This window comes from Rousettus aegyptiacus, unplaced genomic scaffold (assembly GCF_014176215.1).
Source record: "Rousettus aegyptiacus isolate mRouAeg1 unplaced genomic scaffold, mRouAeg1.p scaffold_m13_p_14, whole genome shotgun sequence".
NCBI classification, from domain to species: Eukaryota; Metazoa; Chordata; class Mammalia; order Chiroptera; family Pteropodidae; genus Rousettus; species Rousettus aegyptiacus.
The window spans coordinates 60,013,694-60,033,405 of NW_023416289.1; the positions used below are offsets into that span (position 1 = coordinate 60,013,694).

At 47.9% G+C, this 19,712-nt stretch overlaps 1 protein-coding gene and 1 long non-coding RNA gene across 5 annotated transcripts in view; one reads left to right on the top strand and one right to left on the bottom strand.

The window, feature by feature from the left end:
- Nucleotides 1-362: 362 nt before the first annotated feature.
- Nucleotides 363-7,700, bottom strand: LOC107515777. Its single transcript, XR_001598105.2, has 3 exons — nt 7,631-7,700; nt 4,147-4,259; nt 363-3,631 (listed from the first exon to the last, which is right to left on the bottom strand). It is a non-coding gene; the product is annotated as an uncharacterized LOC107515777 (long non-coding RNA).
- Nucleotides 7,535-19,712, top strand: part of TJP1 (tight junction protein 1) — a 147,775-nt gene continuing 135,597 nt past the window's right edge. For 3 of the 4 annotated variants that reach the window (XM_036232055.1, XM_036232056.1, XM_036232057.1), the window contains exons 1-2: nt 7,535-7,707; nt 16,519-16,651. In XM_036232055.1, coding sequence (XP_036087948.1) covers nt 7,535-7,707; nt 16,519-16,651 — 306 coding nt within the window. The remainder of the gene's footprint in view (nt 7,708-16,518; nt 16,652-19,712) is intronic. The other variant, XM_036232058.1, reaches the window with a different exon arrangement.

Genomic DNA, 19,712 nt, shown 5'->3' on the forward strand with positions numbered 1-19,712 from the left:
GTATTTATCTGAAGAGAACGGAAACATGTAAAACAGAGATTTCCTTTCCTCGGTGGCGTCCCTCACGCGAGGCACATGTACGTGACGGTGATTGCGACCAGGGGGGTCACCTCGAACCTCCTTAAGAGTCCCCGACCGCGTCCGCCGGCCCAGGCTCCGGCCCCCCGCCGTCCCTTCTCTGTCCCCTGTTCCCAGATTTCTATCCGTCCCTTTGAAGAACTCGGCTCTGGGATGCCATTCGAATACCCGATGGTTCCGGTAAAGTGGACTCGGGCCCTTCCGCCCCTCCCGCCCGCCCGTGCTGGAAGGAGGAGGCCCCCGCTCCGAGTCAGGCTTTCCCCCCGAAGGCAGAGGTAGGTGTCGGCTGTCTGGCCTCTTCCTTTCCCTTCTCCCATTACCTTTTAGATAATGGCTCTGAGGGCAGAAGCAGAAATCAGTAAGGAGGGTGCTGAGACCCCGAAGTTATGTTCCACACGAAATGTAGTGCCACTTTAGCCTTTTAAGATTACGATTATAAAGACAATAATAAACTCTCAATGCGAGATAAGTATCTGCTATGAAGGACAAAAATAGGATTCGATGGGAAGAGCTGTGGGCGGTTCTCCGAGCTCGCCACCGGCTTCGGTAAGAACAAATGCCCCGCTGGAATGGGAGCTCTTTGAGCCGTTGGCTGGCACGCTCGTTTTAATTATACGGTTTTAATTATAATATTTAAAGCTAGTTAGAGCTGTATAATTTAGACATATTTGTAGGTGCATGTATATATAAAAAACATCGTGTCGCTAGACGAAGCTGTCGAAGTACTGCCCAAACGGTTCTTGGTATTTCAAAAACTAGGTACAAACTATACGGAGGAAAATCAATAGATCTAACTATGGGAAAATATAAAACATCTGTGCATCGACAGGCGACGCTCGGCTCCCGTTCGGTGGGCTCGGGCGACGCCTGGCCCCCGTGTGTGGCTTCTTCACTTTGGGCGACGTTTCGTGACTCTGGTCTTTTCCTCGGGCTGCTGGTGTGCAGCCAGCGTCTCGTGGTTTGCGTGTGGTTCATCGTCACGCACGAAGGACCCGGGCGCCCAGGAAGGAGCTGCAGGCGCCACGGGCCCCCGCGCCGCGAAGGGGCCTGGGCATGGGCTCTGTGCCGGTGCGGAGGGGTGTCGCCCAGCAGGCTGAGGGCAGTGGCCGTGGTGTGGGCGGGCAGCTCGGAAACGCCGCACTCAGCGTAATCAGGAGCCGTAGCTGAGGGGCCTCACTCCTTGTCGCCCCCGTCGGGGTTTGGCGCAAATGTTTTCTGGGCGTTACCTTCAGCCCTGCTGTCTCCTTGCTCCGACCGCAGCCCTCCAGCCTGACCCCTCTCCAGGCAGGCCGTGTGTCTACAGGAAGCCGGGAGCTGCTGTCATTTTTCTGCCGGCTTTGTGTGTTCCTTATACTTCGGGGGGCAAGGGGGGTGTGGCGCCCAGCGATCCTGCTGCCGCAGACGCAGCTCTTTCTTCGCATCCTCTCAAGTTTGACCCATAGACGCACCTGCAGCTACTTCCGCTTTCGCTATTGGTTGACTGAGTTTGGTCATTGCCCTGGTCGGGCTTCTATGTGCAGAAAGGGAATCCTTATCGTTATCTGTTTTAATCCATATCATACTGTTAATAATAATATAGTGTAAACGCTGTTTCCTTAAATACTTAAGCGTAACTTACAGCTCTTACTTTACTTATAAATATTGCAATCTTCATCAAAACAAGAACAATCACTGTCGCTTCTGCTTTTTCGGTTAACACATATTTAGCAGTTACATGTTTAATCAGATTCTCTTAGCTATTTCAAAATACAATTTTTGTACAATCGACTCTCCCAAACATTTCAAATACACCACGGGAGGATTACAAATGTAAGAAACAAAATCTTCCTACGCATATTGCCCACTCTCCTCGATCTCACGAAATCAGCCTTTTAAATTCTGCAGGTAAAATCCTTTCAAGCCTTTCAAAAATCGCTAAAAAAAATTAACGGAGTATGCGCAGGACATCATAAGGGTTATATTTAAACACAGCTTGCATAAGAGCATGCACTGAGTTTTAGACGTTATAAATTATTCATCCAACTAAGGAGAACAAAACAAGTACGTCAGACCAACCGATGGGCCAAGGTCAAAAGCTCCGGGCGACTCCGCAGGGGACGTCCGTGGTGCTGGCCTGCTCATCTCACGTCTCAGGGGCAGGTTTCGTCTGCCCTGGTTTTGGCCGTTCCCAAACTCATGACTTTCAGCTGAGACTGGGCCCATCGTATCAATAGATCAACCGAACTTAAGCCACTTCAGTTTTTGATAATCCAAAAAAACTGATCTGCCCTTATATTAATAATGAGTGTTTCCCAGGTCTTGGTTTTACATTTCATTTTCTATAATTCTCATGTAAGTTACTGCCCTGAAGCTGGGGCCGTTCTCATGGAACGTGGAGCCCGTCACCTGGTAAGACCTCTTCTCTCTCGAGCAGAACGTTCGACCGGGACACCTTATGCCATGCAAGCGACCTGCTCTGTGTCTTTATTCATCGAGGTTGTCTAATCTATACATGTCAAAATCGCATAGTAACAGGAGAGGCCTGAGTCTTCCACAGGCGTCTAATTTAATTCCATGTGGCTTAAAGAGAATTACAAAAGATCCAAACTTAGTTTCTGCTATGAGTTTTCGGGTTGGCTGTCCGGGATTATTTGTCTGTGGAAACTAGTTTCAGGTTACTCATCTGTTTCCTGCTTTCCACATATCTTCACCTCTGAAATGTCTACATTTTAACAAGCGATCATTTAAATCTCTAGCAACTAACACAATGCCTGGCAAATAGGATATATTCGGTAATTATTGATTGAATGGAATGGATGATTAAATTATCTATCATCACTCGTATTGCTGGATCAATTTCAATAATTTACTTATCGACTTTGAAGAGTCATCCAAATTACTTTTAGGAGGAATTTAACATGTAAGACACGAATGATAGGCTAAGAATGAGCGTATAATATGCGTTTCTTTAACCGCCTCTCTGGTCGTTTTTCTGAAACTTAGTACATCATTCTGACAATTAGACCCACACCCTGAGCTTCTAATTGCTGATGACTGATATCACGAAAATTTGCCAAAATCCTGCAATGGCTATTTGATTGTACGGGGAATGAATGCTACATTAATCACCCACTGGTTTGTGTCCCTACCTTGGTCTTGCCCTGTCCCTTCCCACCTCTCGATTAGTCAGACGATGCCAGCTGTGGCTCTGGGTCAAAAGCAGAAAATGCCAGATGGTGTCATACCTACTTAAGGGACGCAGGAAAAACAAACAAGGTTCATTTGATGAGGGGAGAGTATCACGTAGACTGTATCCCATTAAAACCCTGGACGTGAGAGCCGGAGTCTGGATCAGTTTCAGGCATGTATCTATAGACTTTGAAGAGAGATTTTGAAGAAATCTTGGAAGAAATAATCATATGTCAGTAAGTATGATCATTTTTTTTTTTTTTTACTTTACGAATGTTAATTATTTCTTTCTGGCCAAGAATGCCGGCCGCTGATCTAGTATCTTCTCTCCCCTTCTTCCGTAGTAACATAATTCAGCTTTTATCCAGAGAGACAGTGTGCCAAGCTACAAAAAAAAAAAAAAAAACCAAAATCAAAACCAAACAAACAAACAAACAAACAAAAACACTCCTTTACTTCCTGGCCTCCCTTGCAGTTAAGCGGGCAGTCAGTGAAATTTGAGAAGTCTTTGGTTGGTGATTCCTGAAGCTCTCTTTAAAGCGGGGCTGGCTTGGATGGGAGGAGAACCCAGGCCCCTTCGTCTTTCTTTTCCTGATTTCCCGAGGTAATGGCCGGCACTCTGGCAGCCATCTTGTGACCCTGAAGATGGAAACAAGATGCTGCGGAACGCAGAGTGGACCAAAAACGCGCCTGGGTCTCTTGGGACTCTGGGGAACCCACCTTACCACAGCGAGACCGCGGCAGACTAACGACTTCTTTTACATGAGAGGGAGAAAAGTTTTCAATTCTCTAAGCCCATTATGACACGTTCTTGATGCTAGCACCAACATCGTTTCTAACTGACACATCCTCAAATTCTGGATATTTATTACATAATAAATCGAAGATCGGTTCACTCACAAGGCAAACGTTTACTGTGTAAGAACTCATTGTAGGGAACTCAAAAATGGATCAGACCAGGCCCTTGTCTTCCGAGAAGTCGCTGTCTGCTGATGGAGCTGAGACACGTCCACCTACGATAGTGACACAAGGTAGACAGTGAAAAGGTTCAGAGGGCGGCTGGCAATAAGACATCAGCCCGGGAGAGCTTCCCAGAGAAGGGGAGCGTGTGGGTCTTAAAGTAAGCCAACTTGAGGGAAATGGTGTCACACCGTCTGTAGAAGAGAAGAAGGAAATAGTACGTTTCCTTGACAGACAGAGAAATGCAATTGATAATGCCTTCTTTCTGTTTTCTACATAATTCAGCTGAACGTGAGACGCACTAGAGACCAGAACTAAAGGTGCAGTTAGGAGTTTGGCCAAAGAGCCTCCCGTGCGAGAAACGCCCATCTGATGTCAGAGGAAGGAAGCGTTAAGGACACACGACAGCTGGGACTTCCACTGAGTGGTGGCTGAACAATCGCACGTGGAAACTACACAAGCCAGAAGGAACGGCCCTGCCCCTCATCAATCCACCAATCAGGACGTGAGTAAGTGTACATCCAACGCTTCCCAGAACCTCTGGGCTCTTCTCCATTAAATTCCTGGCTTTGTAATCCAGAGACAGGTTTTCATCAGGGAGTGTTAGGACAGCAGAAATGAATGGAAGGTCCGAAAGCCTCTAAAGAGTGGGAAAGTCGAGCAAGCAAACAGTACCCGGAATACACAGAGGACACTGAGTGTCTCAGTGGCAACATTGGAACCTAGAAGACAATTGAGCGATGACCTAAAACTTGAGTCAAATTAGTTGCAACCTAGAATTCTGTATTCAATGAAATTATAAATCAAAATGATGGCAAAACCATGACTTTTCAGACGCGCGAGGTCTCAGAGTTTCTATCGAGGTCTCGTGTATTCTTCCTCAGGAAGTTACTAGAAGAAATTATCCATCAAAACAAGGAAGTTAACCAAGAAAGAAGAGATAAGGTCCAGAATACGGGGACCCAGCACAAGAGGGACAGGAAGAGGACGCTTCGGACAGCAGCTGAGCATAGCAGCAGGACCGAGGGACCAGGAGAAAATGAAATGGACAGACTCTGTGTCTGGTCTGAGTGTCTGGGAAACCATCGCAAGGCATTTCACGTTCCTACTGCAGATGTCAGAACATTCGGCCATACATGTTAGTAAAATCCAACAAGTTGCAAAACAAGGCAAATGTTAACTCCAGGTAAAATAACAATCTGTATAAGAAAGGAGATATAATCATGGAACAACCCTAGGGCTGGTACTAAACAATTTTTAAATGCTCACAATAAATAAATATATGGATTTGACCCAAAATGTGGATGGTCCACACGGCAGGATATGTAAATCTCGAGCCTGAGGTCACCAGCGTCCGGAGCTGGGTGACGGCAAAGAGCCGACGCGCCTCATCACTCCGCACACAGGCTTCCCCGATGCCCCGCTTTCCGCCTGAGGTTGCTGAGGTCTACAGTAAGAAGGAATAAGAAATCTTATCCTAGGTATGTGTGCATAGAAAAACCCATAATATATGTAGGATTCAGTATCACCGGCATTTCGGGCATCTGCTGAGGGTTCTGGAACCGACCCCCTGCCGTTAAGGGGTGACTAGCCCGTGTGACACATACAGCCTTGGCGTTACCGGTTCAGACACGCCTGGTGTCACAGCTGCCGTGGTGTAGTTGAATAACACCTGCTGCTGAACACTATGCTTCAAATTTCAGTTATCGTGGCATATTCGCTGTAGGTGAATGCATATAACATGAACGTGCCGCTAGCGCGTTAGTCCACCAATCACTGCGTACGTAACATGGACGTCACCCTCAGCGACCAATCACAGCAGCTCTTTCAAAGTGCCAGCGATTCGCGTCTGAGCGTCTGTTAACTCAGTTTGCGCGCAACCAGCGGAGCGCGCAGTCACATCACCTCCTTTCCTTGCAGGGGCAAACCCTCGAAGCGCTGTATAAAAACCAGTGCCCGACAGAGGGGACTGGCTGGCAAACATGAAAGTGCAGCAAAGAAACAAACAAAAAAAGATAAAGATGGACCTGAAGTGAAATTTGAATGAAATGTAATTGGAGTTATAAAAAAAAAAAAAAGGCAATTGTGGACATGTTGATATTGCCACCTTTCCAGAGACTCTAGATATGACACCGGAGGAACTTAGCGAATGTGAACTTGGATGGGAAAAACGGTTGTGACAAAAATGACGACGGTGTCCGAGAGGATAACACATTAAAGGAACTCTGATATATTTCGCCGCGGCGAAAGAGCAGGGATTAAATGTTGAGAGTGACCCAAATATGACGCTTTGCCAAGGCACAGAAAAGATGTCTCCTTGGCCCATAAGATTCTGCTAGAAGACACTGTTCCAGTTACTTTCGATAAGTTTTGCTTACAAAGAAACAAAACACTGGAATTCTCAATGTGTTTTAAATTGCAGTGTATGCAGTGATCACTTGTACTAATTTTTTTCATTTCCCTATATACTCATAACCATCAGTGAAGAGTTTAGAATGTTTTGATCAATTTTTTAAAGGACATGGAACAATCTTAGTTTTCCCCACTCATTATTAAGATCGTTTTGCATGGTTCGTGGTCTTTGCCACAGTCCCAAACTACTGTGTAAGTGACAATGGCATATTGTGTATGTTCATGTGTGTACGAGTATGTGTATACATGCGCAGGTGTATAGGTAGGTATATGTATGTGCGTTCGTAGGTGCACATGTCTATATGCGTGGATACATATATGTGTATGTAGGTGTATATACACTTGTATATATGTGTATATATGTATAAGGTGTACATGTGTGTACACAGGAGTGTATGTGTGCGCATGCGTGTGTATATATGCATACACACATATGCTCGCATTTTACACACGCATAAAACCTCCAAACTGTCCAGGCTAGAACACACAGATGATGGTCACAAACCATTCGGTGGTCACTGTAAACTCTTTTTCTCCGCTCTGGAAGCCTGTGGTGGACCATGATTTCCCACCACCGGGGTGGGGGGGTGGCAGGGACTGAGCCCAGCGGGGGGCCGGCCGGCGCGGTGCGGGTTGGGGCGGAGGGCGGTGGCCCTGCCCGGCCGCGGGATTGGACGCCCCGCAGGCCGGGCGGGGGCCGGGGCGGGGACGGCGGGGACAGCGGGGCGCGGCGGGCGGGGTCTGCGGGGCGGTGCGCGGCGGGGCGCGGCGGCCACGCACGGCGGCCACGCACGGCGGCGGCGGCGGGAGCTGCGGGCGCGCACGGCGGCGGCGGGAGCGGCGGGCACGCACGGCGGCGGCGGCGGCGGCGGCCGGAGCGGCCGGAGCGGCCGCGGCGCACGGCCAGGGCTGACCTATGCGGCGCCTGGAGGGGCTGTGCCTGCGGCGGCGGCGGCGGCGGCGGGGCCCGGCGCGCGAGCGGGGCGGGGACAAGATGAAGTACCAGAAGTACCTGACGGTGCTGCAGATGGCCATCGGCGTCACCCCCTCCAACCGCGGCAGCCTCCTTCCGCTCAAGCGGAAGCTGTGGTGAGGCGCGGGGCCGGCGCGGGGACGCGGGGCGCCCATCGGGCCGCGGCCGAGCCCGGCCACACGCAGGGCGCGCGGCGCGCTGCGGGGAGGGCCGCGCCCGCCGGGCTGGCCGGGGACCGCGAGCCGCGGCCGAGCCCCGCGCGCCTCGCGTCCTCGCCCGGTCCACCTGCCGGCGGGCGCGCGCGCAGGACGCGCCGCTGCCCGGCGAGGTCGCAAACGCGCCGCCGCGTGTGCGGTCTGCGCGCGGCCCGCCCCCTCCCGGACGCCGCCTGCGGGGACGGGACCCGGCGCCGTGACCGGAGAATGCCTGGGAGGCGCCCGGTCCCCCTGCGGGTCCCCCTGCGCCGCCGGCTTTCTCTCCGAGCGAGCGCATTGCATTTTGTTAGCATTTGAATGTGTCACGTGGAATCCCGGTGGCTTCCCCGCCATGTGCAAGGGACCCTTAGGTGTAAATCAGTAGAGGGATGGTGACCATAGAAAAACGATGAGTAACGTTGGTATTCAGCGGTCATTTTAATTTTATAATGGGTGGTCAACGTAATTCATAGAGGTGTTATTCAAGTCTGTCGAGGTGTCCGATTTCGAGGTGTGGAGAAAAGGGAGGCTGCTTTTAAGCATTTGGGAAGAGTAATTTCTCTCGTATAAGACAAAGCGAAGGAACGATCCAGGCTGAGCATAGACTGAGCAGCCAGGAGGAGGAGTTATAAAAAAAGAAACAAAGAATCCCAGTAGTGTAGAATTTTGGAGGTAAGATCAAAAAAATATGGGTGGTGAAGTTCAGATTTCAGTGATGCCACTTGCTGTGTGACCTTAAGCAGGTTACTGGAGTATCTGTTTCTTCCTGTGTAAAACGAGAGGGATGTCATCTGCGTCCTGGGGTGGCATGTGGACCAGCTGAGAGAATGACAGCGAGGTGCCTGCCTCCATGCGGGTCTGAGCAGTAGGCGCTTAGTAGATATCAGTGTCTTCTTCCCTGCCTCCCCCCCCCATTTGTTTGAAAATAAGTTTATTCATTAGATGGCCAGCAAGTGACAACACATCAAAGACTAGACGGGTAAAGGTTGGCAGTAACTGAATTAAGAAATGTCCGTGGAAGATTTTAACAAATATATGAAGAACACATCACTATTATGAAGTGGTGACATTGGAAGACGGCTTTTCAGACTGATGGTGTAAGAAAAAAAAAAAGCATGGACAGCTCCCCCACCCCCTGCACCCCGCTTTTCTCCTGAACACTTATCCATCCCTAATGCATATTTAATTTAATCTTCACATGTATCACCCGCCACTAGAACTTGAGTTGCAGAGGGCAACTTCTCTCTGTTTGATTAATCACTAAGTCCCTTGCAACTAGTATCTCCTAGGAAATAGGTTCTCAAAAGCTGTGTTGAATAAATGAATTCTTAGCGATACTTAACTGGAGAAGAAAGTTAAGGAAATCTCTTTTCTTGATGTTAAATTTAAAAACAGACGTGGGACACATTTTTGAGGAGCTGTGAGGTTCGTATATGAGCAGTTATTTAGCACAAAGTCAGTAAACTGGGTTTATTCCTTTTCTTCACTGGCGTGCTGTTTGAGAATCCGTCCTCCAACACAGAGTTTGCAAAGAGAACACAAGGAAATAAAGTGCAGGTAGCGATTGCAGTCAAGAGACCCACGTCTGAGGCAGGCGGCAGGACGGGGCAAGAGCTGAAAGCCATCTTCCTTGGAGATGGCCCACGAAGGGCCTGGTTATAGACTTTTCCACCATCTTAAACGAGCGTTTGAGAATTTTCCACTCCACATTAAGTGAATTTGCAAACGTGGGTCTAGTTTCTGCAGCGGCAAAGTGTAGAGTGCCTTCTACAAAGACTCTGGCTTGGGTGGCACTTTTAAACGAAGGTGTCACACCCATTTTTTCAAGTTGGGGAATACTGTGCTGCCTGATCAATCTGTCAGGTATCCTCTGGATCCTTTTTCTGGATAACATTTCATTTGGCTTGCTTCGTAGCAACTGCACGTGGAGCATTTTAGAGGGAGGCGCCATTACAGGGCAGGAGGGCAGGAGAATAAACGGATGCGCGCTCTGCCTCTGCGGGGTGGTGGGCGGGAGCCATGGCAGGCATCCGCAGAGCCTGCCAGACCCTAGGCCGCGCGGGCTCCGCCCACAGTGGGAGCGCTCGCTGCGGTGATTGGCCGTGGTGCTCACGTGGGCGGGAAGCACGCGCTGGGTCTCGCGGTAAAAGGCGTCTGTGCTCGCGAGGCTTGTGCGGCGCGCGAACGGGCAGAACGGGGGGACGGGCGGGGCTTCGGCACCTTGTGCTCCTCACGTTGCGTCATGCATCGTCTATCTCTGTGGTGGCTCGGCAGAGCCTTTGCGGGTGGTACGTTTGCAGATGGGTTTAGGCGGCCCGGCGGCTGCACCCACGCCTCGGGAACCTTCTGTCTCCTCCTGCTCCAAGAGGTCGTGGGCAGGGTTTGGTTCTGAGCCACTGCGGTGTCAGAGCCTGGAACCGAGGCCTGTGGCCTGTACCCGCTGCCTTCCCTTGGGGCCTCCTGTGGTCGCCAGTGATGGGGAGAAGCCGTGGAGCGCTGCGTTCCCAGAGCAGCGTAACACAGTAGCACAGACTTGGTGGCTTTGAACAACAGAAATTTATTCTCTGCCATTTCTGGAACCGGAAATTGAGATTGAAGTGTCAGCGGGGCCACGCTTCCGGGAGAGTTCCAGGCAAGACCCTTCCCCCCTCCGGCTTCCGGTGGCGCCTTGTGGCCACATCACTCCCATCCCCCTCCACATCTTCGCGTGGCCTTTTCTGTGTCTCTGTCTCTTCTGTCTCTCGTAAGGACACTTGACATTGGATTTCGGGCCCACCCGGGTAATTCAGGATGATATCATCTTGATATCCTTAACTGAGTCGTATCTGTGAATACCCATTTTTATAATAGGGTCACATTCTCCGGGTCCTGGGGTTAGGATTTGTGGGGAAGAAGGCGACTTTCCAGCCACCACGGGCACCGAGGCCAGCGCCTGCTGCTGGGCAGGCGCGATGCCCGAACGGGAGCAACTCCTGTCCATTTATGTGAAATGTGGAAAGTAGTTTCATAACAATTTTATCATTGTCAGGGGTCTTGCTTATTGCACTGAGTGCTTTCAGGAACATTTATAGCGACATAGGAGGAAAACAGGGTGTCGTTTCATTCCCTCCATGCTTCCCAGTGTTTCTCCTGGTTATTTGATGCAGTAATTAGCGAAGGCCGTGCAGTATCAACTCACTCATTCAAATAGTCATCCAGTAATCAGATTCTGAAAATCATAAGAGCTGCCGTTCACGGAGCTCGTCGCCTGCCAGGCCCCGTGCCAGTGCTTCCCAGGCACCTTCTCGGGTGACCTATGGCACTCCAGTGAGGGAGGCGCTGCATGTCACAAACGAGGTCACTGGCTTACCCGGAATCACACATCAGGTTTATGCCAGCCTTTGGGGCTGAAAACACGTTCAAGCAGAAACATGACAGTCTAGAAAGGGAGAACTGAAAACAGGCACAAAATGCCCGGCAAGTGTCGTGTCGAATGTTCTTTTCCAAGAGCGGTCCCTGGCCACTTACAGGACAGAAATAGCTCTAGTATCCAAGTCCTTTCTCGATTTCTTTAATGAGTAAATCGTAGACAGTTATACACATTATTATCAGTACAACTAAAGGCCATTTAATCTTCCCCGATTAAGTAAGCTGTTACGATTTGTGCCTGAGCCAGGTTACCGTGGTGGTGGTCACTGAGACGACCCGGGCTCGGGTTCAAGGGGACAGCTGGCGGGCCGGATGATAGCTGTGCTGCGAAAACCAGGAGATGCTGGAACATAGTGACTTAGATAACATGGAAGTTCATTTCTGCTTCCAGGAACTCCGCAGGTTGGAAGTTCAGAGAGTGGGGAGACCCTCTGCCTCAAAAATCATTTGTGGCCTCTGGTCCCTTCCATTTCGTTGTACCACTGTCCCCTTAGGTGTCATCTTCATCTGGATGGAAGGAGCTGGGTCACTGCTGTGAACACAATCCATGTCTTCCTCTGAGAGAAAAAAGAGAGAAGGGAAGAGCTCGTTCCTTTGTTTTAAGTTCAGGACCTGGAAGTGTCACACGGCCCTTTCACTGACATCCCATTGACTCTGACCGTCACCGAAGCTGAGAAGTCTCATCCAAGTGGGAGGTCACGTGTCAGTAAAATTCCGTTTTGGGGGGAAATGAGGAGAGTGGATTAGGCGGAAACAGATCTCTTAATAGTGTGAATGAAAGTTAATTTAAAAAATGGGTTTCTGAAGCCTGATCCCTATAAACAAAAATGAGCATCTTACTAGCCTTTACCTTGCAGAAGGACTCGGTCGTGGCGTTTCCCTGGGCTCTGTTTTCACACCCCTTCGTGGAGTCCCCTGGCTTGGGCAAAAGATGCTTTGTTCTCACTCAGCAGTGTTATCTGGAGCTGGTCTGGCCATCAGTTGCTGATATTTTAAAACTAGTATCTTGCGGAAGGATTATTGGGTTTTTTGATAGTTTTGTTTTTGTGCAGCTGCCTTGTTTTCACCATCTGGATTATTTTTGTCCAGTTCTTTGTTATTCTTCAGTTCTTTTCCACTTGACATTGGAAATGGGTGAGGGAGATGCACTTTGGAGGCATTTGTCCTGAGTGAAGCGCCAGATTTTGCCTAGAGCCAAACCCACCCCCCCCACCCCTTAAATCACAAACAAAATGAGGGCGTGGGCCACATTCCGCCCCATCTGAGAACAGGGAGGGGCAGTTGCCTCCTGGGGAGTATTAAACAGAATTAGGAAAACAAAACTTCTGTTGTCTAGGCTTAGTATTGATTCCCCACAAGGTTCAGGGGAGAATGTCCAAGATGCTTACACCTCCCTTCCTGTCATCAGGGGACCTTCTCCTGAGTATTTGGGGACCGACGCCCGGAGTCTGAGTTTGGCCCCACACCATCAGGTTTGGGGTGGTGGTGGGGGGTGAGACACTCCTTGTTCTCCACTTGGATAGCGAGCCTTTTGCACCCAGTAGCCCTTGTCACCCGAGTTGTAGGCACATCTCTGTATTCTTGCGAGTGTACAGCAGAAAACGACTTAAACACACATATGTGCACCCCAGGACAAATATTAATTCTCAAAAACAGTCATAAAACAACAGAAGTGACATATTAAATTCTCCTACACCGAAAGCCCCTTCCACTTACTTACACGCGAATGAATATCCCGGATCACCTCAGCTGGTGCTGAAGAAAGGGGTCATTGCTTAGTCACATGCTTTACAACAGCTGACCTCAGCTTCGCAGGGTCTGGTCAGAGCTCTGCAGTTACCAAAACTACCCCCTTGGGAGCTGGGTTCAGTTCCTGGACTAAGTCCGTCCTCCTGTGGGTCTGTGAGTGGAGCGGGGTGGGACCTGGGAGCCACCAGGATGTCCCAGGCCAGCTCTGCTGATTCTCAGGTGTTTTTGCTGTGATTCTGGGGTGGGGGAGAAGGGCAGTTCCACTCTTCTGGTTACATGTAGGGTTGCTTATTGTTGATTTCCTTTGTCACTAGATTTAGAATATTGCATAGATCTAATTTCTTGGTTACTCGTTTATAAAATTTGGTGAATATAAATTCTTATTGCAGACTTTAGGTTTTAGGCTTTTAGGTTTGGAAAAAAGAAAATAGTGGTGCTTTTTTTTCTAAGCCAGATGAGAGAAAACCTTAGGAAAATTTTTGTGAAAAAAAGTTTCTATTACGTTTGTATTAATTTCCTCTAATACAATCATACCACATAACCAGAGTTATCAAAATAAAGTGAGACAGAGGAAGTAAAGATAATTCAAGGCCTGTGTATTGTTTTACAACTCTGTTTTTTTTCCGCCATGTGTCCTCCTTTCTTGAACGAAGTTCTTCATTATTTCCATGGAAGCTTTTACCCTGTAGAGAACAGAACAGAACTGTCCAAAATGCCGCTTTATGTGTTGAGAATAATGAAAGCGTTGTCAAAATTTTACTCTGGGAGGGAACTTGAAAGGGAGACTCGTTGAAAATTCAATGGCATAACAAAAATAGAAAATTTAAAGACTACAGCAAAAATAATATTGGTAACGTCTGAGTAAACAGCACAGAATGCCTTCGGTGGACCAGCATTTTTGGGGGGCCACTGAACGGTTGGTTGGTCGATAGTGATGGGGAAAGATCCAAATAGAATTACCTTGCAAATTCCATTGTCCGGAAAATAGGCAGGAGAGGACCCCTGCGGCCTGGGTTGGGACGGGGCTTGTAGTGGCACCAAGGGCTGGAAGGAGCGGAGGACGCTTGGGGGAAGCGAGCAGATTTGATGTGCTTGGCTTGGTTGGTCCCTTCCGTCCGCAATAATTTGTGACTAGTGGACAGCAGCGTTGCTTTCTCATTCACCGAAGCAGCGGACGTGGGCACCGCGGTCGGAGGGATGGGACTGTCCCCGAGTCAGCGGCTGAGTCCCCTGACCCGGAAGAGAACGCGCCTCACTAGCCTCCCGGCAGCATGTCCCATTTCTCTGCCCGAGCCGCCCGAGGCGGGTGGCCGTCCACGCACAGCACAGCGGGGAGACAGATGTTCCCTAATGCAAATAGATGTCCACGTGGAAAATCACTGGAGGAAACCAGCGTTGAGGGAGTTAGCGCCGTCTACAGGCAGGAGAGCTAACCCCTGAGAAAGAGAAAAGCAGCGACTAACGGGGGGACTAACGGGGGGCGGTGTTCGGAGATGCAAGGGGACCCTGTGTGCATTAAGAGGAAACATACTAGATACTTCAGAAATTTCAAATTTGCTCCTTGATGTAAGAGAGAGAGAGCTGCCGACTTGACAAATTGAAAAGCAAATTAGTAACTTAGTAACGGGGAGGCGTAAGTGAAAGAATCACAAAGAACAAGGGATCAAAAGTGTGAAAGGAAGGTTATGGGGACCTTACAGCTACTTCCGAGAGGGGGTCTAAACCCTGGGGGGATGTGGTGGCCCGGAGAAGAGGGGAATGAGGGGATGTCAGTGCCAGTTCTCCTGTAAGTGGAGATGAGGTCACCGATGAGCCCCAGATGTTCCTGGAAAAACACGCGTTTAAACATGTACGTGGAAACAGTGTGTGGGTATCGTTAGGATCGTCCTAATATGTGTAACTTTCAGACTACTAATTGGAAGGGGGAAAGTGCAGGAGGAGGTGGGAACCAAGAAAATCGTACTGAAAAGGCAGAGTACAAGACAGCAGGAATAATTCTAAACGTATCAGTAAATGATACATTTGAGTGGATTAAGTTCCTCTCGAAAAGTGCTGATTCCCAGAGTGGATTAAAAAAAAACAAAAGCAAACAACAATCCAGCTACGCGCTGTTTACTAAGAGTTAAAGGCACAACGGACGATAGGGAGATGGACGGACAGCTAGAAAGATTGAGAATGAAAGAAAGAAAGAGAAGCCACAGAAAGAGGAGAGAGTTAACATAAAAATGTAGATGGGAGAAATTCTCAGACAAAATAGCATTTGAGGTAAACTCTGTCTTGGAGACTTTGCATATGATAAAGGATTAAACCCCTGAAAAGATGAGTTATAAACATTAAGGCACCTAATATGACAGACTTGAAATATATAAAGGAAAAATGAGTCAATTGCAAAGATCAGTTGCCAAATCCATATTCACGTCGGGAAGTCAGGCAATGTTTTTTATAGAAATCAGCGACTGAGCAAGACAAACAGTGACGGGGACAGAGAAATTGCATCCTGTCATCGTAATCAAATGATGACCTTGTCCAGGTGTCTCAGGGAAGGGGGTGACTGTCATCAGGGAAGGGGGTGCGGGCTCGGGATCAGGGGAAAGAGGGGCCTTTACTTTACATTTCTGTACCCCTCTGCTCTTCAAATAGCCTAACTATATGGATGAATGAATTTATTTACTTGTTTACTTATTTATTTATTTTAAACTGTAACTGGACCTAAACTAGTCCCTTTTGATATTTAATTGTCTTAGAAATCAAATTTATTTTGCTAACGGTCTGTCCTGTGTGTCCTTTCCAAGGGATGAGAGGCCCGTTTCATTCCCATCACACCATATAAATATCAAAATTAAGTAGGTCCGGAAGGGGAGCGAACCTACGACCGTGGCGTGTGTGCTGAGCGGGACACGTGCTCGTGCAGATAAGGGGACATCTTTGTGAACCACGCTTCCAGCCACTGTCCTTGCCTGAGCCTCTGTCACCCCTGAGGGAGCCCCCCAGCAGTTTCCGCCAGGTTCCCAGAGTGGCGTGGAAGCGAGGGGGCACGTGCCGCGCCCGCCTGTGCGTCCGTCTGCGCGACCGCGTGCCCCAGCCTGCGTTCTGCGGACGGCTTAGACTGCTTGCCGTTTCTTACCTGCGTTTTCTTGGTTTCGTCGAAATGCCGAGTTACGTGTTGACTGCCCCGCTCAAATTTGAAGTCATTTCTTGAGAAGAGCATCCTGCCGGTGTCTGTGGTTGAACACAGTGATGGCGATGGCACGGGGTGTGTAAACCCCAGGCCCCGTGCGAGCGGATGCCTCCCGGTCACCTGGGAAACCTCCGCTGGTCTTAGCCACCTCTGTGACAGCCACAGAATCAACTTTTTGTCAGTCTTAGTGTTGGAATGTTTGAACTCTGTCAAGAAAGATTTCTCAGCCCGCGAATTGCTGAGAAATATTCGGGGCATCTGGTAGAATGACGCTCCACTGTGGTTCTTGGCTTTTTGGTTGGAAAAACGTGTGGCGTTTTTAAGGCTGTCCTCATGTCGATGCTTGCCGCGTGCTGGAGACAAACGTTCCCCTGTAAACAATGTCTTCCCTCCTGCAGGGTAACGCCGTCCTCTGAGAACCCTCATGGTGCTACTGCTGGTGTCAGCCAAGGAAAACCTTCTCTGCGGCGCATTAAAGGGAGGTTGCACAGAAGCAAAAGCCTGGATAGCATCGACTTTTGTGAGCTCACTGTAAGTAGACTGATATTTTTCTCGTTTTTGGAAAAAAAAAAGATTTTCATTTCATTTTTCTCCCCATAAAAAATGCAGCAGGCTTATTTTGTGGTAAGCATTTTTTACATCAAAACTGGTTTATCCAAGAGGCTACCAACCAGCATACTTTCTTAGCTGGTATTCACATGATACGTTTATAACAAACGGTTCATAATGGTGAGTCTGATTCGAAGGCCAAGACCAAGACGTGTCCCCTGAAGTGTAACAAGACCGAATTCATATCAGTGGAGTAAATGTATACTGTCATGTGATACCCTGAAATGTAATATAAAGTATGGTACATAACGGGTGACATATATGATGTAATATGTAAACTTCTCAGAAAGTTAGAAATCTCTGTGTCCATGTAGAGATTTCAGGATTTGATAAGCTCGAGCACCCAACTTCCTGCCCGCGCCAGGAAACAGGGTGAGTCTAATGCAGGTAGGACGGATCTCAGTGCAGAGATGGCGATGCATTCTGAATTCTCTGTGTTTAACAGTAGTGGCCTTATTTTTTCTCCAGGCTAAGTGACAGGTTTTTCTGTGGATTTGTGGTAAATTCACGCACGTTTTTGAAGGAACGCGGGCCGTTCTCATGAACTGTGTTGTTCTCGTCTATGAGAGACAGTGCAGCGCCATAAAGAACATACTAGAATTTTCTTGGTTGTGAGAAGATTTTATTCACATTTATGTGTTATGGGGTTCAGTGGCAAATTAATGGGTATTTAGGATGCTTAGCAGACCAGACATATTTATCTCTCTCCTTCGAGCTCTGACAGAATCAGAATTGTGGAAGTTCTGCTGACCATTATTGTGTTGAAACGTGGTAATGAAGTATGAATCTAAGGCCTTTTCTTTCTCAGGATGTGACTTCTGCATTTTTCACCTATAATTGATTAAAACAAACGTTTGGTAAATGTGGGTACTCTTATTTTTTTACTTTTTAATTTTTTTAAGTTTTTGTATATTTACTAAGATAATTTTCTCTATATTACTTAAAAGTGTGCTTGGCCACATTTTATGCACAAGACATAAGAGGGTGAAATATGACCCATCAGAGACACTTTAGCAGTAACAAAAAATAGAAAAAACAAAGGTAAAAAACAGTAAATTCTTGCTAGATAAACCTAACAAAGTGATTGAAGAAAATATAAGTATGTTTTAAAATAAAGTGAACTGCTTTTCAATAGTGAAACATTGAATTTACCAAGAAATAAATTTGAAGTGTATGGTGAGATATAAAAATGGAAATGGAAATTTTATCTGGTTCTTGTGTGTGACGTCAAACATTGTCGTACCGAAGCATGATCAGATGATGATTAATGTGACAGGGCACAAAATGCTCGCCCAAGCAGAGTCCCTGTGACGGGGGAGGAGGGCCAGTCTCCTTTCAACATGAGAGGAAAAAGCTCTCCTTCCCATGAGGCTGCCTTCGGTTTCCCCTACATAGAAACTGATTATATTTTATCCACAAGGATACATTGGTGAATAAAGTTATCTTTTTATTGCGATAAATATTTAAAAATTATTGATATTGATTCACTGTCTCATTTCATAAAGAATAGATCTGGGTGAATGAAGTCGGTACGCACCAAGCAAGGGAAAAATACCACCACCCACGTGCAGTTAACAGTCAGAGTTAATTTCTTTCTTTTTGATGATCTTTCCTGTTCGACATTATCACAAAAGACCGGAGTCGTAGCAGCTCTGGAGGGGAGGGGAAGCGTTTTGACGTGGAGGTTCGCAGAGGCCAGTGCTGGGAGCAGCCACACGAGCTGCTGTAATCACGACTCGACAGCGGACTGCACTGTTCACAATTTCACGTCACCTTCCAGAGTGCGTTGAAGCCACGGGCTTCGGGTGCAGATCGTTCGTCCATCAGTAATGGGAGCAAATGAATGAAATGTAATCACTGAGGTCAGTTTTGGGTTTTTTGCAGTTTGAGTTCATTTTCATTCTCAGGTTTTCTCAGTCGTGGCTCATGGGGCAGCATTTTATATTGTACTCTGAACATTTTTAGATGAACAGGAAATTTTACAACAAGCACCTTCCATTTATAGAAAAGCAATAAACTGATTTTTTGAACAATACAAAAAATAAAAAGAATTTACCAGCTTGGCTCCCCCTACTTTCTGCCATAAGCAATGACAATTCATACTGTAATAATAACCCAAACACATAGGGACATATAGCATCTTTGGCATGGGACTAAAAAGAATTTTATCCCACTTTGAAAATTCTGTCTTCTTTTTGAAAAGAAGGAAATGCTACTATTTTTTAAAAAAAGTGTAGGTTAGAAAAAGTTTCCTGGGAGGTACGGGGTATTCAGAGCTGGTTCTCTAATGCAGTTGTCTCTGTAATACAATTGTGGAAAACCAAATTTTAAAACTTTAGCCACAGAGTCTAAGGGGCGGACCCTTGGCAAAGGGTCTGTAATGACTTCCCGATTATAAGAAGATGTGGTCCTTATCCCCTTAGGAAATAGCTTTGCCACCACGGTTAGCTCTTTATAAATGTTCTCTTTCAAAAAGACGGGGAAAAAAGACTGAAAAATTTGTCATATACTGTTTTAAACTTTGTAAAAACTTGTATGAACTGTGTGGATTCCTCCGACTGCCAGGGTAAATAGAAAGACTTAAACCTATTAATTCATAATCTGCTGTCGTGGGCGTAGGTCAAAGGACGACCGGCAGTAACATTTACATTTTTATGTTCACATTTTGCTTTCATCTTTGCCTAAGAGAAAATACTGTTTTTGTTGCTTTTGGAAGAACATGGCCAGTGGAGCAGGAGACCCACTTGCTGTGCTTCAGCCTCCCGGTTTCCGGCCAAGAAGCCGCAGGTCCCGGCCGAGACGGTTGGCCATGGCCCTGGCTCAGGTGGAGGCTGCCGCTCCCAGGGAGAGGTGAAGGTCCCAGCGCTCTCGGTGGGGGTCAGATGGGACTGGCTCTCGGTTCATTTCGTAAACCCCGCAGCACAATTAACTGGCAGCATAGCTCACTGACGGGTCAGGGGGACAGGGGTCCATCCAGTGTCCC